Below are 12,506 nucleotides of genomic sequence, written 5' to 3' on the forward strand. Positions count from 1 at the left end.
TCAGATTTAAATATTATAACTTCATAAGGTACAAAATCTCATGAATCACTACCCTTCCTACTGCCCTACTGAGTCCAATTATTCACCATTTAGGCAGCTAGGAAAGGAACAGTTCTCATGATAGAACCTGAGATTTCACTCTTCTTATCATTGTTTCCTCCTATGATGCACTGACACGGACACGGACACGGGCATGTCTCAGATACTTCGACACACAATTTTTCAAAAAAGTACTGACATGACACATCGTTGACACGTCTGATTAAATTCTTTAAAATTCTTCATTTATATAGTATAAATTTAGTTTTATGCTTGTTATTAATTTTTCTTGTTAATATCTTTTAAATATAAGCATCTATTTGTTATTTATTAATAACTTAAAAGTTAAAAATATATAATATGTCTAATAAAAAAGGAAAAATGATCGTACTAAAGTGTCATAGGAGTGTCGGAATCTGATATGGACACGCTACCCTAGTTGAAAGTCTCGGATAAATTGGTCTTGTGCAGAACTATTTTTCAATAGATTGAGGTCAACTTAGAATCAAAAAATTTGTCTGGACTATGGATGCTTGAGTTCACAAATGAAAAAAACCAATACAGAAAGTCTAGCAAAATGCTATTATTAAGTTTAACTCATAAAAAAATAAAATAAAATAAAATAAATAAATAAATGAAGAAGAAGGTGTAGTAACCATAGAATTAAATATGGATATGAATGATAAACTCAGTTTGTTGCTGAATATAGGATGTTTAAACCATTCATACTCTTGAACAACACCTTCATTCTTATCTCATTCCCCTTGCAATTGGAACAATGCAGCTAAACACTGTGACCTCGTCCCTGTTCCTTTTTTTTTTTTTTTTCTTTCTTCCTTTCCTTTCCTTTCCTTTCCTTTGCTTTTTTTGTGTGTGGGTGGGTGGAATTTGGGGTGTTGATCTTGAGAAAACAAGAAAGGTGAATTGCATCTATATACCTTTTGCTTTTTAAGATACGAAAATGAAACATTGAAAAACGAAATTTAAAGTAAAATGCATTCGATTTACCAGTGAGCATAATAATTGACGCTTCTGGAAACTGAAACTTGTTCATTAAGAGATATTTCATGCACTTGGCGTCATTTAAGCATCCCTTGAGTTCGTGGCGAGAGTACCTATATGATATGCCGACGATCACTGCCTTTTTCTGGCCGTGGGCGTTGGGCAGGGGTCCCGGTGGCGCGTGGCTGTAAGGAGAAGGCGGAGCAGGAGGACCAGGAGGTGGCGGAGTAGCGTGAGAATGGGAGGGAGGCGGCGCATTACGCGCGTCAGCTATTTGGGTGACGGCTTGGCAGATGGCGCAGCGGATGGATCTGGCGCCCGGTGGCAGCTGTAATGGGGTCCGGCAATTGGAGCAATTTACTAGCATGAACATGATGTGGTGGATTTGGGATGTTAATTAAATTGTGACGGAAGAACGGGACCTTGGGTTTTGATCGGGGATTACAGGAGCAGGTGAGAGGGAGGGACAGCGAAGGAGACTTGTTGAAGAGTAGGACGTGTAGGACAATATCAATAAGTAGATGGGTAGTAGTGGTATTTCATTAGGCTTTCCGCGGATACAACAATGTACGATTGGTTCACTTCCGTTAAATAGTGTCGCTGGCGGACAATGTTGAAAGCAAACGCGTTTTCAACGTTTTAATTATAATATCTTTGCGCGTGTTTGAAATCGGGTTTTATTTTTAGGAAAATTGCAACTGCTGTCCCCAACTTTTACCCTTTCTTCACTTTTACCTTTAATCTTTATTTTTTGACATCATTATCCTAACCTTTCATTTATTGGTGGTTGCTGTCCTCATAGACTATCCAAACAAAAATAAAAAATAAAAAATAAAAATAAAAAAATAGGAGTCAAATAGACATGTTCACATAATTTGGTCAAAATAAAAGGGGTAATATTGATCATTCGCCATTTCACGTTTTATGCCTCCAGTTTGATTGGTGGTAAATTTGTTTTCTTTAGTTAGCTAGGTGTGAATTTGAGCCATAACTTATATAAGCAGCTAGTCACCCGACTGTGTCCCATTTTCTATAAGAAACCAGGTTTCCATTTGTTTATTATAATATATATTGCTAAGTGATAATCAATACACCCACATTCCATATGCTCCAACTTTTGTTTACTTATCTAAACCACTACAGAGCTTAATGGAAATATAAGACGAGAGACATTTATGTTACAAATGAATTTTAAAATCAAAAAATAATTATCTGTTTTTTACTACAGAAGCAACTTGTACACCAGGGTCAAACTGAATTCGTTCTCTGCTTAGAAGAAATAAACCAACATGTAAAGCTCAAAAATAATGTTCAATACAAATCCGGTGTAGAGGTGTAAAGCACTGTCTTGTCGACTAGACAGCCAACATATAGGACTTGCCCACAAATATTCTTGAGCCATGCCAAGCCACGGTTAAGCAACCTTCGGCTAATGGCCTGACCAATCAACATCAGGATAACCTATGTCCTCAAATGGGTAAAAGAAATAATATTATTCACCTCGAATCTAAATGATCATTGATCTATATAATAGCAAGAATACTGCCACATTGTCCAATATATTAAAGGTACTTTCAAGCTTCCTAGAACAACAAGACAGTGTTGCCAAATACACCGATGATCATCTAGACTCTACATGAATAGCATTACTCTCATGAGACGATTCTGAATAATCTTACCTAGCCCCACTAACACCAGTCTAGATAACATAAGGTGATGTATGATAGATTCACTTAAATGCAAGGGGACGTGGTCCAATTGGATATATCACTGATTCACTGTCATGCAATGGAAGACTACATTCTTGAACTTCAGTCCAAGGAAAAGAGGAAAATTAATAACTATACATTCTATACTTGAGAATATTACATTTCTATTGAATATCGTAGCAGTTATTCACATACAAGGCCGGATAAATTAGGGGTTTCCCTGGGCACCAGCCTTTCATTTTATACCCACCTCAACTTTACAAAAACAAAATGAAAAACACAAGCAACATAGAGACCTCTCTCTCTCTCTCTCTAACCTGGTCGACACGATCATGTCAGCAAAGAACATGAGCTGATTCAAAATTCAGCTTCCACCAAGAAACTAAATTGTATTTCGAAAGAACAAAGTAAGAATAGAGGTCAAAACAATAAGATGACCCATGAATATCACTACCAGTTGAACCTCCTGCAACGATATTTTGTGCTGAAGTCCATTTTTGAACTGACTATTTAGTTAGTTGCAGATTCATTTACCAGGAAAATTGGAATCTCGTCTCTTCAATTATGCATTTGCTTTTGGACAGCATTCACTGCTGCTACTCTAGCTGCATGAGCTGCCCTGTTAGCCGCTGCTACAGCCCTGTTCACTCTTTCATCCACCTTCGCCACATCATAAGCTTTCTCTGCTGCTCGTCTTGCTTCCTGATAATTAAACAAAGAACTCATCACAAAGCCCATTTAGAGCAATCTTTCCACGGCTGTCATGGATCTAGATAGTTGTCATTAAAATAACAAAGATATCAGTTTCTATCAACAGAATTTAAAAACTTAAAATGCAATGTAAACATATACTACTAGCGAATTTGTAAAAATTACAGGCAAAATATATGCATCAAGTAATGAGTCAATCATTGTAAAGCATATTGATGTAATATTTGTTGTACGAAGAACTGTGCCAACAATTCCATTCCAATCTCAAAACAAAGTCCTAAATGCATGAAAGAGAAGATTACGGAGATGGCTTTAAGATGCAACTTGGGGGGGGATCTAAACTTTCCTTGGCATAAGATCTAATCGCAATTGACATCTTTTTAATGAAAGGAGGATGAGCACTTGACAAACAAATTTTTTTCGAGTAATAGAATAAATAAATCAACTCGATTGCAAGGCTTGGGATAAAAATGATACCAGTGTTGATCTAACTTTTCGTTGGCATAAGATCTAATCGTAGTTGACATCTTTTTAATGAGAGGAGGATGAGCACTTGACAAACATTTTTTTTTTTTTTTCAAAAGTAAAACTTAAAATGATTGCAACTTGCAAGGTCATCTCAGTAGAGAGATTTACCTCTCAATACGTAATTTTGGCTTGGCTTTTGGTTTAAGTAACAATCACAGATGGAAGAGAGTATGAAGGGACATAAGATGAAATCATTGAGACTAGAGGATAATGAGCTAAGCTTGTTTAAGGGTAAGGTCTTTAGAGAAGCTGCTTGAAACTCAGACGATACTCCAAACAGTGTGGAACAAGATTACTTATTTTATACAGAACCAGTGAAGGAGATGTTAGGAAAAACTAAAGAGGAAAGGCCTACTGCTTAGACACGGTGGAGTAACAATTTCTCGAGGGGCAAACAACATATTATGAGAGGCAGCAAAAGATCGGGATCAAAAGGAAGCCTAAAAAGGTGTCAAGGAGATAAAATAGAAAGCATAAGACAAATTTTATAAATGCTTTCCTACAGACAGAGAGTATAATCCATATAAATTATCTAAGGTCAAGGAGCACAAACCATTAAGCCCCTATTTGGTGTGGATGAAAAGTCCATAAAAATTTATAATTAAAATCAACAATTAATTTTAGGGAAATTGCAACCACGGTACCAAGCCTTTCATTTAGTAGTAGACTTGACCCAAACCTTTTACCAAACTTTTCAAAAATTCACACCTGAAATCCAAATGGGTGGAAAACATCCATTTGACCGATAGTTAACCCAAATAGTAAACTTTCAAATATTTTAACTAACTTTTAAAAGGGTAACATAGTAAATTTACAATTTATTACAAAAAACAAAATTATAATAATTATATCAAAAAAAGAAAAACAAAAGCCCAACCACCCTTTTTCTTCTTCCCCGACCCCATCCAACTCCCTTACTCCAAAACCACCCTACCCAGCGGCAGTGACCGGCCATCATCGTCGCAACCACCACCAACCCTCAACAATGGCAACAGAACCGTCACCCTAAAGGCATTCCATGGAACTATATTCAACCTATAATTTTTCTATTTCTTACTCCACTACACTCAATTTCTCATTCAAAAAATCCTTTATATGGCTGTCCAACCCTTGGTTTTTCCCTCAACCTATTCATCCAACTGCAAAGCAACAAACACAGACACAACACTCCTTTCCAGTTCCAAATGCACAACCCTCTCACTCATCTTAATCAACTCGCTCTGCACCTTCTCCATCTCAGAGTTATACCGAGTCAATTCTGATTCTAGGGACCCTTTCTATTGCATGGGCGAGTCCAACTGTTGATATATTATGCCTTGGTTTCTTGTATTTTTTCTTACTTTTTTGTAGCAAACAAGAGAATGGAAGGTATGAGGTTTATGGTTTTTTGAGACTTCCATGGTTGAAGTAAAAGGGAAATGCACCCTTCAATTGGTGGAGATAAAGGGTGAGTGCAGGCGACGGCTAGAGAGAATAAATGAAAGCGAACGTTTATATTTTTTTTATTAATTATTATTATTATTATTTTTTTTTTGGAATGCAAATTAGGGATATTGATCTTGGGTTTGACTAGGTGTTGGCAATGGAGGATGGTGGGGTTGTAGTAGGCCGTCGACGAAAATGGTGGTTGTTGGGCACTTTGATTTGTGACCGACAAGAATGGGAAAGTTGAAAGGGTGGCAATAGCAGCAAAAGATGAGGTAAAAATGGAAGTTGAAAAGCAAAGAAAGAAGGCATTGGTACTGGCGATGGATGATTTTCAAGAGGTGGGGAAGAAAGAGGTCGGTGGTTGGGGTTTTGTTTTTTGATATAATTCTTATAATTTTGTTTTTTGTAAGAAAATCTAAATTTACTATGTTATCCTTTTAAAAGTTAGTCAAAATATTTGGAAGTTTACCATTTGGATTAGGGTGTGAATTTTTGAAAGGTTCAGTATCGTGAATAGCACAAATAAAATGTTTGAATCAAGTCTACTACTAAATGAAAGGTTTGCTACCATAGCTGCAATTTTCTCTTAATTTTAACCACACATTTTATGGGATCCACAACTTTTCAACCACACATTTTGTCAACGTTTATCAATTCTATTAAAAAAAATTTAATCCACATCAAACAAGAGCTAAGTGTCGAGCGCATTAGGACAAGGACTTTCGAGTTTTAGAAATGGATAATAACATTTAAGAGAATGAATATGTGCTTCTTTGTGATATTGTTGAATGAAAAGGGGACAATTATTCAAATAGAAAGAGGCTACTATCACTGGGAAAAGTAGAGATTTCCTTTCAAAAAAACCCGAAAAAGTTGGAAGCTTGCCGGTCTTTGGAGCTAGAGGTATTCCTATTGGAATTTAGAAGTGTCTGTAAGAAGTATGCATATCTTGGTTGACAAAGTCATTTAACAAATCACATCAACAAAGAAAGATACGTGGTGAGAGGAAGGGAAAAAAAATTACTAAACCCCATTTATAAAACTAAGAAATACTAAGAATTGAGAAAATTATTGTAGCATTAAGCTAATAAATCATACGACAATATTTTTAAGGAGATAGTGATAAAGAAAATAACTAACAATTGATGGTTACAGATACAAAATCGGTTTTAAGTTTGAAAAATCAACTACAAAAACCATTAAAACCGATGGAGTAATAAAGGGAAGTAAAGAAAGATCTTAATATGGTATCACTGATTTAGAAAAATCAAATGATAAGGGTACATACGGATGTACATGGTGGGTCTTAGAAAAGGAGTTAAAACCAAGTTAGAAAAATCAAATGATCGGAGTATATACGGATGTACATGGTGGGTTTTAGAAAAGGAGTTAAAACCAAGTATATTAATGTTATTGAGGATGTATACGTGAAGATTGTGACTCTAGTTTATAATGATAATGAGAACGACTAGAGACTCGAAAGATTTCAAATTCTGTAAAGGCTACACCAAGAACCTGCTTTAAGTTTGAATTTGCATATCTCATTTATGGAAATTGACAGTGGTAAACCTAGAAGAAAAGGTATAACCAAAATCATATGAAGGGATGCAAATGAAAAGAACATGAAAAAGAATAATCATATGGCCAGCCCAAATAAGTCTTTAGCTGCATTGGGTTTGGTTCAGAAATGGTGAAGAGAAGAAAACAAATAATTTATTGAAAATGTGGTCCACATCATTAAAATCATTTTTCCTAGTTTAATAGATCTGTAGCTGCTACTTGGAGGTAACAAGCTTGTTATTAATTGCCATTTTTGAGGATAGAGTATTAATATTCTCAGGAAACAAATTAGCACTTCACTAAATTTAACTAAGCCCTTGTTTGAGCTCCCTTTTTTTTTTTTTTTTTTGGAAAATTTTCTAACTTTTTCATCACATTTTTTACGAGCCCACAACCCGAGCTCTTGAACTTTTGGCTCGTGGGCTTTTGTCCACAAGCCGCTCGAGAGCTCGACGAGCCGAACCTTACTCATTGGATCCCACCCTTGCTAGGCTCGTACGAGCCGCCCATGAGCCGAGCTTTAACGAGCTGAGCGGCCAAGCCGAAGAGCTGCTCAGCCCGTTTAACATCCTTTCATTCCATTTATCTTAATTAATGATTGTTTCATTTGCCGAGTGATTTATTTTTCTCTTTCAAATCCATTGCACTTTATGCAAAGTCTAGACGGCATATACTTTTCTTATTCATGTAATGTCGAAAGACAAATTTATTTATTTCTCAAAGTCGAGATTTGTGAACTGTGGATATTAACGGGAAAACGTTTCCAGTTTGCTGCTGTATATCTATCAAAGTAACTACTTAACTGATGGATTCGACTGTTACATAGGCAAAATTAGCTCATGGATTGACTCGGATTCTGAAGATGAATTGCTTTGAAGCAAGAAATAGCTTGAGCCTCTCATCTATCCTTGCAGATGAAATTTTGTAATTTCAATAATCATTTATGCTATTAAAAAAAAAAAAAAGTACCATAACTAATTTGACACAAATTGGAAGTTCATTGTCTTTTTAAAATAAAAACTATAAACACCAAGGAAATGGGAAAATGACACGAAAATCGGACATTGTTTCAATAGGCTTAATTAAATATGATTAAATGGAACTCGAAACTTGTCACATTTTAATTCAACATATCGCATTACTCAAAAGAGAAGTTTAATCCATTGAAACTAGATAGTATTATTCATTAATAAAACCATACGAGATTAAAAAGGGTAGCTTTCCATGATTCACCATCCGAATCTCACTAAAATTTGTGAAAAGACGCTACATCATCCAAATCAATTGTAATCAATCGTCGTTCATATTTTGTGAAGTCTTTCTTGCTACTTCAGAAAATGTGGCGCTTAAACACAATGTTCTAAGCTAACTATATTTATCGATCTGACCCTTTTTTTCCTTTTCTAAATATATTAACATTGGTTGTAAATCAATTACTTCAAGTAACTGAAAATGAAAAATTATACAACATGAGATGAAGCTGCAGGAATGATGACGATGATGGGAAGAATTCACAGAAACCGTCTGGTGACCCCTGGCTGCCTCCGAATTTTACATTGTCAACAAACATACAAACCAAGTTGCATTAACGGGGAGATGTTACTCACGGGGACGAGCAAGCCAAAGAGAGCTAAGTGCTCGAAGCCGAGAGAAGTAATCGTTGATGGCAAGTAGAGCACGAGCTGATTGCCGAGTTGTCAATATACTATGCATTCGTTGCAAAGTCTGTTGCCGCAAATTGTCAGCCTGCAATACAAGTAACGCCTCGTCATCATTAATCAAATCATACACAGATGGAATTATACTTCAACACAATTTCTCACATTTACATGTCAATATGACCGATGAGCCCCATATGATCTCTATTATGCTCTACACAGTCTTGTTCCTGTTCAGTTACCTTCTTCTTGGGATATGCAGAAATAAAATGAACAAAGAGACGGGTGCTGGCTAGGGGATAGGATTGATAACAGAAAACAAAAGGTACAAAGAGCAAAAAGATAACCTGACGAATGAAGCCTTCCAGAGTTCCCAACTTTCCCATAGCCATTGCCATTTGACCCATGTAGTTGGCAACATTTCCTGTTGATGGGCCGAGTGAGGCGGCCAATGTTTCGGCCAAAGACTGCTGCAATGCTTCCATTCCCTGTGACAAGGCGTCTTCAGCCTGTTGAGATGACTGTTGTAAGTTGTTTATTGACATTAACTGTTGCTCGGTCAAGGGCTCTAACTGATTTAGAAGAAGCTGCAACCAGGTAGGTCAAAGTTTTAAAGACTAATAGAACACCTACAAAAGGTTGGCACTTAAACCATAAAAAACAAAACAAACAAGCAAAAAGATATGAACCAAGAAAATTCACTCTTCCGGAATAAAATAAAATGTGCACAGTTGCACGCTCAATTAGGACAGGAGAATTAATTCAAGTAGTGTACGGTCACGAAAACAACAGAGAATCCAATAGCTATCCCTCTTTGACCTTATTGCTTTAAACTGAATGGAGTGACTGCGCTCAAAAAGCAATGCTCTTCAATACATGAAATTTTGAAATCTTCCAACAAACGTCAGCCAAAAATCTACTTTCACTGAAAGAGGGGAAAAAAAAAATTCTAGGGAATGTGATCTTGATGTTAATCACTTCCAGTTCACCTGGGATTTGAAAGCAAAAAAGGGAAAGAGTAGGTGGGATACTTTGTCTGGTTCATAGCAAAGTGAAGGAAAAAGTAGCAAACTAAATCATCAAATATATGTTCCTCTTCAACAAGAGGAAAATTTGTAAGCTAAAGAAAAAGAACAATGAGTGCCTTTCCAGTAACAGTAAATTCCTATGTATCTTTTCAATAGAAGGTTAGTTCCTAATTAATCTTTGTAACTTGCATACAAATATAGCAAAGGACACGGAATCAACACTAAACCTTCATTCTTTTATTATTATTTTTTTTTTTTTTCCAATTCAATCTTTTCTTTCCCATCCTTTCCTATTTAGGTAACAACACAGGACAAAATATTTGATTATGACATGCACGTACACATAGTTAATGGGGAAGCAACAAACTTAACTCCAAGCGGTTGGAGAAGGGGCCCGGGTGGGGGGCATAAAAGGATTTGAAACACTGGAATATTAATTCAAGTGACACAAAGGGCATGATTAAACAGGTATTACTAAACAACAAAACAGAACTTAGTATTTCGTAATTTAACGATGAAAACAAGTTTTAATAATTTTTCAAAATTTTTGCAAGAGAAGGATGAAAGCTAAAGATGTGAACATGATCTAAATCATAAGCATCATCTTGTCTGAACAAAACACGCCAGACATGACAGATCACAAATACATACAACTTGAAGTCTATGCAAAAATATTGAACAATAACGACAAACTCAAACTTTACTACCTACAGAAGACTTGATTTATTGACATGAAATGTTTAGGGATCAACTATTAAATAAAGCCTACCATTTTATATAGTAATACATCAAATGACAATATGCATACATCGTATAAACAATGAGAAACGCTTAAAATAGGCAGAATGCAAATATGCATCACCAAGATTACCTGTAATGGTAGTGTCCAAGACCATGTTTAACGCCCCACTTAAATTCCCCCACATAACGGCTCCCATCTTCACAAGTATGAATACCACACCCATGGCTCTGCCCACTAGACCACTCCCCAGCATAGACATCTCCTGTATAAAACCTGTACACCCCAAAGCCATGCCTAAGCCCTTGTCTGTACTGCCCTCTATACCGGCTACCCCTCGCCCATGTCTCAACTCCATATCCATCATACTTACCATCCACCCAATCTCCTTCATATCTCCCACTCATGTAATAGTAATACACCCCACTCCCACTACACTTCCCCTTATGATATTCGCCCTCATACACATCCCCGTTGTTGAATGCCTGTACATAAGACCCTGAAATTGCCTTCTTATCCGCCTTGAGTGAAGACCCAATTGACCATAACACCGGTAATTGTGGCCAGTTCACTTGTTTTTTAGCACGAATTTTAACTGGCAACGACCTGGCAAGGCACAACCATATCGTGGGGAGTCTTGGAATGGCCAAATTGAGCGAAAACAAGAGCGCAGCAGAGAAGGCAAAGGCGGAGAGGAAATCAAGAATAAAGGAGCTGGAAGGGTGGGAGACAAGGAAGTAAAAGAAGGGAAGACTGAGGAGTAGTATGAGGCGGAGATGGAGGCGCATACGACCGCGTAGGTAACGAACATGGTGGTGGAAGTGGGTCAAGAATTTCTGAGACCTCGTGTAAAGAAGATTAAATTTCGAAGGTGGGTGTGGTCCAGATATCCCATATCTGTGAAGGGCATTTGACAAAGTCGGAGTCTTGGTAAGCGAACTTGAAATTTGTTGAACATTAGGTCTCTTCAAAGGTGAGGGTTTGAGGGGAAACCGATCATTTTGACCCTTCAGTCGATTTTCATCATTGATAAGGATCTGAAGGGTACTATTATTCACGTAAGACGACGAATTTGAAGGATGGTGAGTATTTGGGTGAAAATTTTGGAAAAGATGTGGATGTTTTTGTGTAAGGGAAGAAGGGGGCAGTGGGATAGGGTTGAAATCGGAAGAGATGCCACTGCTTTCTGTTCCGATCTGAACTTCTGATTTCTTCTGACGCATTACATATATAAAACCAAACCCTCCCAAATTCACAAAACAGATTCAATGGAAGATTTAGTGCGTGCGCTTGTGAGAGAGGAAGAGAGCGGAGGCCACGAGGAGTTTAACGGTGTCTGAGAAGGATTAAAAGTTTGATACCACTGGCGACCGGCCGCAGAAGGCCTTGGACTTGTTTTAAAGGATTTGCCATTTTTATATTTGCCCCTCATCTATTGGATTAATACCGAAATTGCCACTCTGTTTGATGGATCCAATAATTATTTCGTTTTGGTCCTTCTATTTATAAGAGTTGCAAATTAGTATCTTTTATTGTGAACCTTTTTCAAAGTAAATGAAAATTTGCTTTCCTAGTAATTACTACTAAATGAATAATAATTTATAAAATTAGAAATGTTCAACTTTGGCATCCCCTTGTTGAATCAATAATAGGATCAAAGGAATTGAATGGTCGGATTGATGTAGTTGATTATCGAGTAGACACGATTAAAAATTTTTATCTATACTTACTTGGCTAATCGTATCTTTAGATAAATGTTATACTTGAGAAAGAAGAAAGCGTCAAAACTAGACATGCAAGGGTTTCTAACTTGAAGGGATGCTAGCAGAGGTAGAAATATAAGTTCAAGGGTGCCCAAATCCATTTAATTTTTTATATGTAATAATAATAATAATAATTGTCTTTCCCTCGCTCCGCTTCTGAATATTAGCAAACTGTTATAAAATGAGAATAATGCTGCTGGTACATTATGGAATTACATAATGATTTACATAAGATGAATTTTTAAAATAAACTCTCTATCCAAACAATTCCTTGAGGTGCAAGTACTGCTGACTACTCATGATTGAGTCAAAATTAAACAAATTATCCCTTGCTAGTATAA

At 36.6% G+C, this 12,506-nt stretch overlaps 3 protein-coding genes across 3 annotated transcripts; all 3 read right to left on the reverse strand.

The window, feature by feature from the left end:
- Window positions 1–513: 513 nt before the first annotated feature.
- On the reverse strand, window positions 514–1,617 carry LOC111373870 (metacaspase-1-like). The gene has a single exon (XM_022996461.1). The coding sequence runs from the start codon at window positions 1,412–1,414 to the stop codon at window positions 824–826; it is 591 nt and encodes a 196-aa protein (XP_022852229.1). The 5' UTR covers window positions 1,415–1,617; the 3' UTR covers window positions 514–823.
- A 1,198-nt stretch (window positions 1,618–2,815) lies between these two features.
- Window positions 2,816–11,767, reverse strand: LOC111373866. The gene is made up of 9 exons (XM_022996452.1): window positions 10,533–11,767; window positions 10,245–10,324; window positions 8,878–9,222; window positions 8,581–8,723; window positions 8,415–8,423; window positions 7,729–7,792; window positions 5,145–5,266; window positions 4,924–4,994; window positions 2,816–3,490 (listed from the first exon to the last, which is right to left on the reverse strand). The coding sequence occupies exons 1-9, from the start codon at window positions 11,623–11,625 to the stop codon at window positions 3,309–3,311; spliced, it is 2,109 nt and encodes a 702-aa protein (XP_022852220.1). The 5' UTR covers window positions 11,626–11,767; the 3' UTR covers window positions 2,816–3,308.
- Window positions 8,183–9,249, reverse strand: LOC111373871 (transcription factor TGA2.2-like). Its single transcript, XM_022996462.1, has 2 exons — window positions 8,983–9,249; window positions 8,183–8,723 (listed from the first exon to the last, which is right to left on the reverse strand). Exons 1-2 carry the CDS (start codon window positions 9,178–9,180, stop codon window positions 8,577–8,579), a joined length of 345 nt encoding a protein of 114 aa, XP_022852230.1. The 5' UTR covers window positions 9,181–9,249; the 3' UTR covers window positions 8,183–8,576.
- Window positions 11,768–12,506: the final 739 nt, after the last annotated feature.

This window comes from Olea europaea, unplaced genomic scaffold (genome assembly GCF_002742605.1).
Source record: "Olea europaea var. sylvestris unplaced genomic scaffold, O_europaea_v1 scaffold1170, whole genome shotgun sequence".
Taxonomy (NCBI): Eukaryota; Viridiplantae; Streptophyta; class Magnoliopsida; order Lamiales; family Oleaceae; genus Olea; species Olea europaea.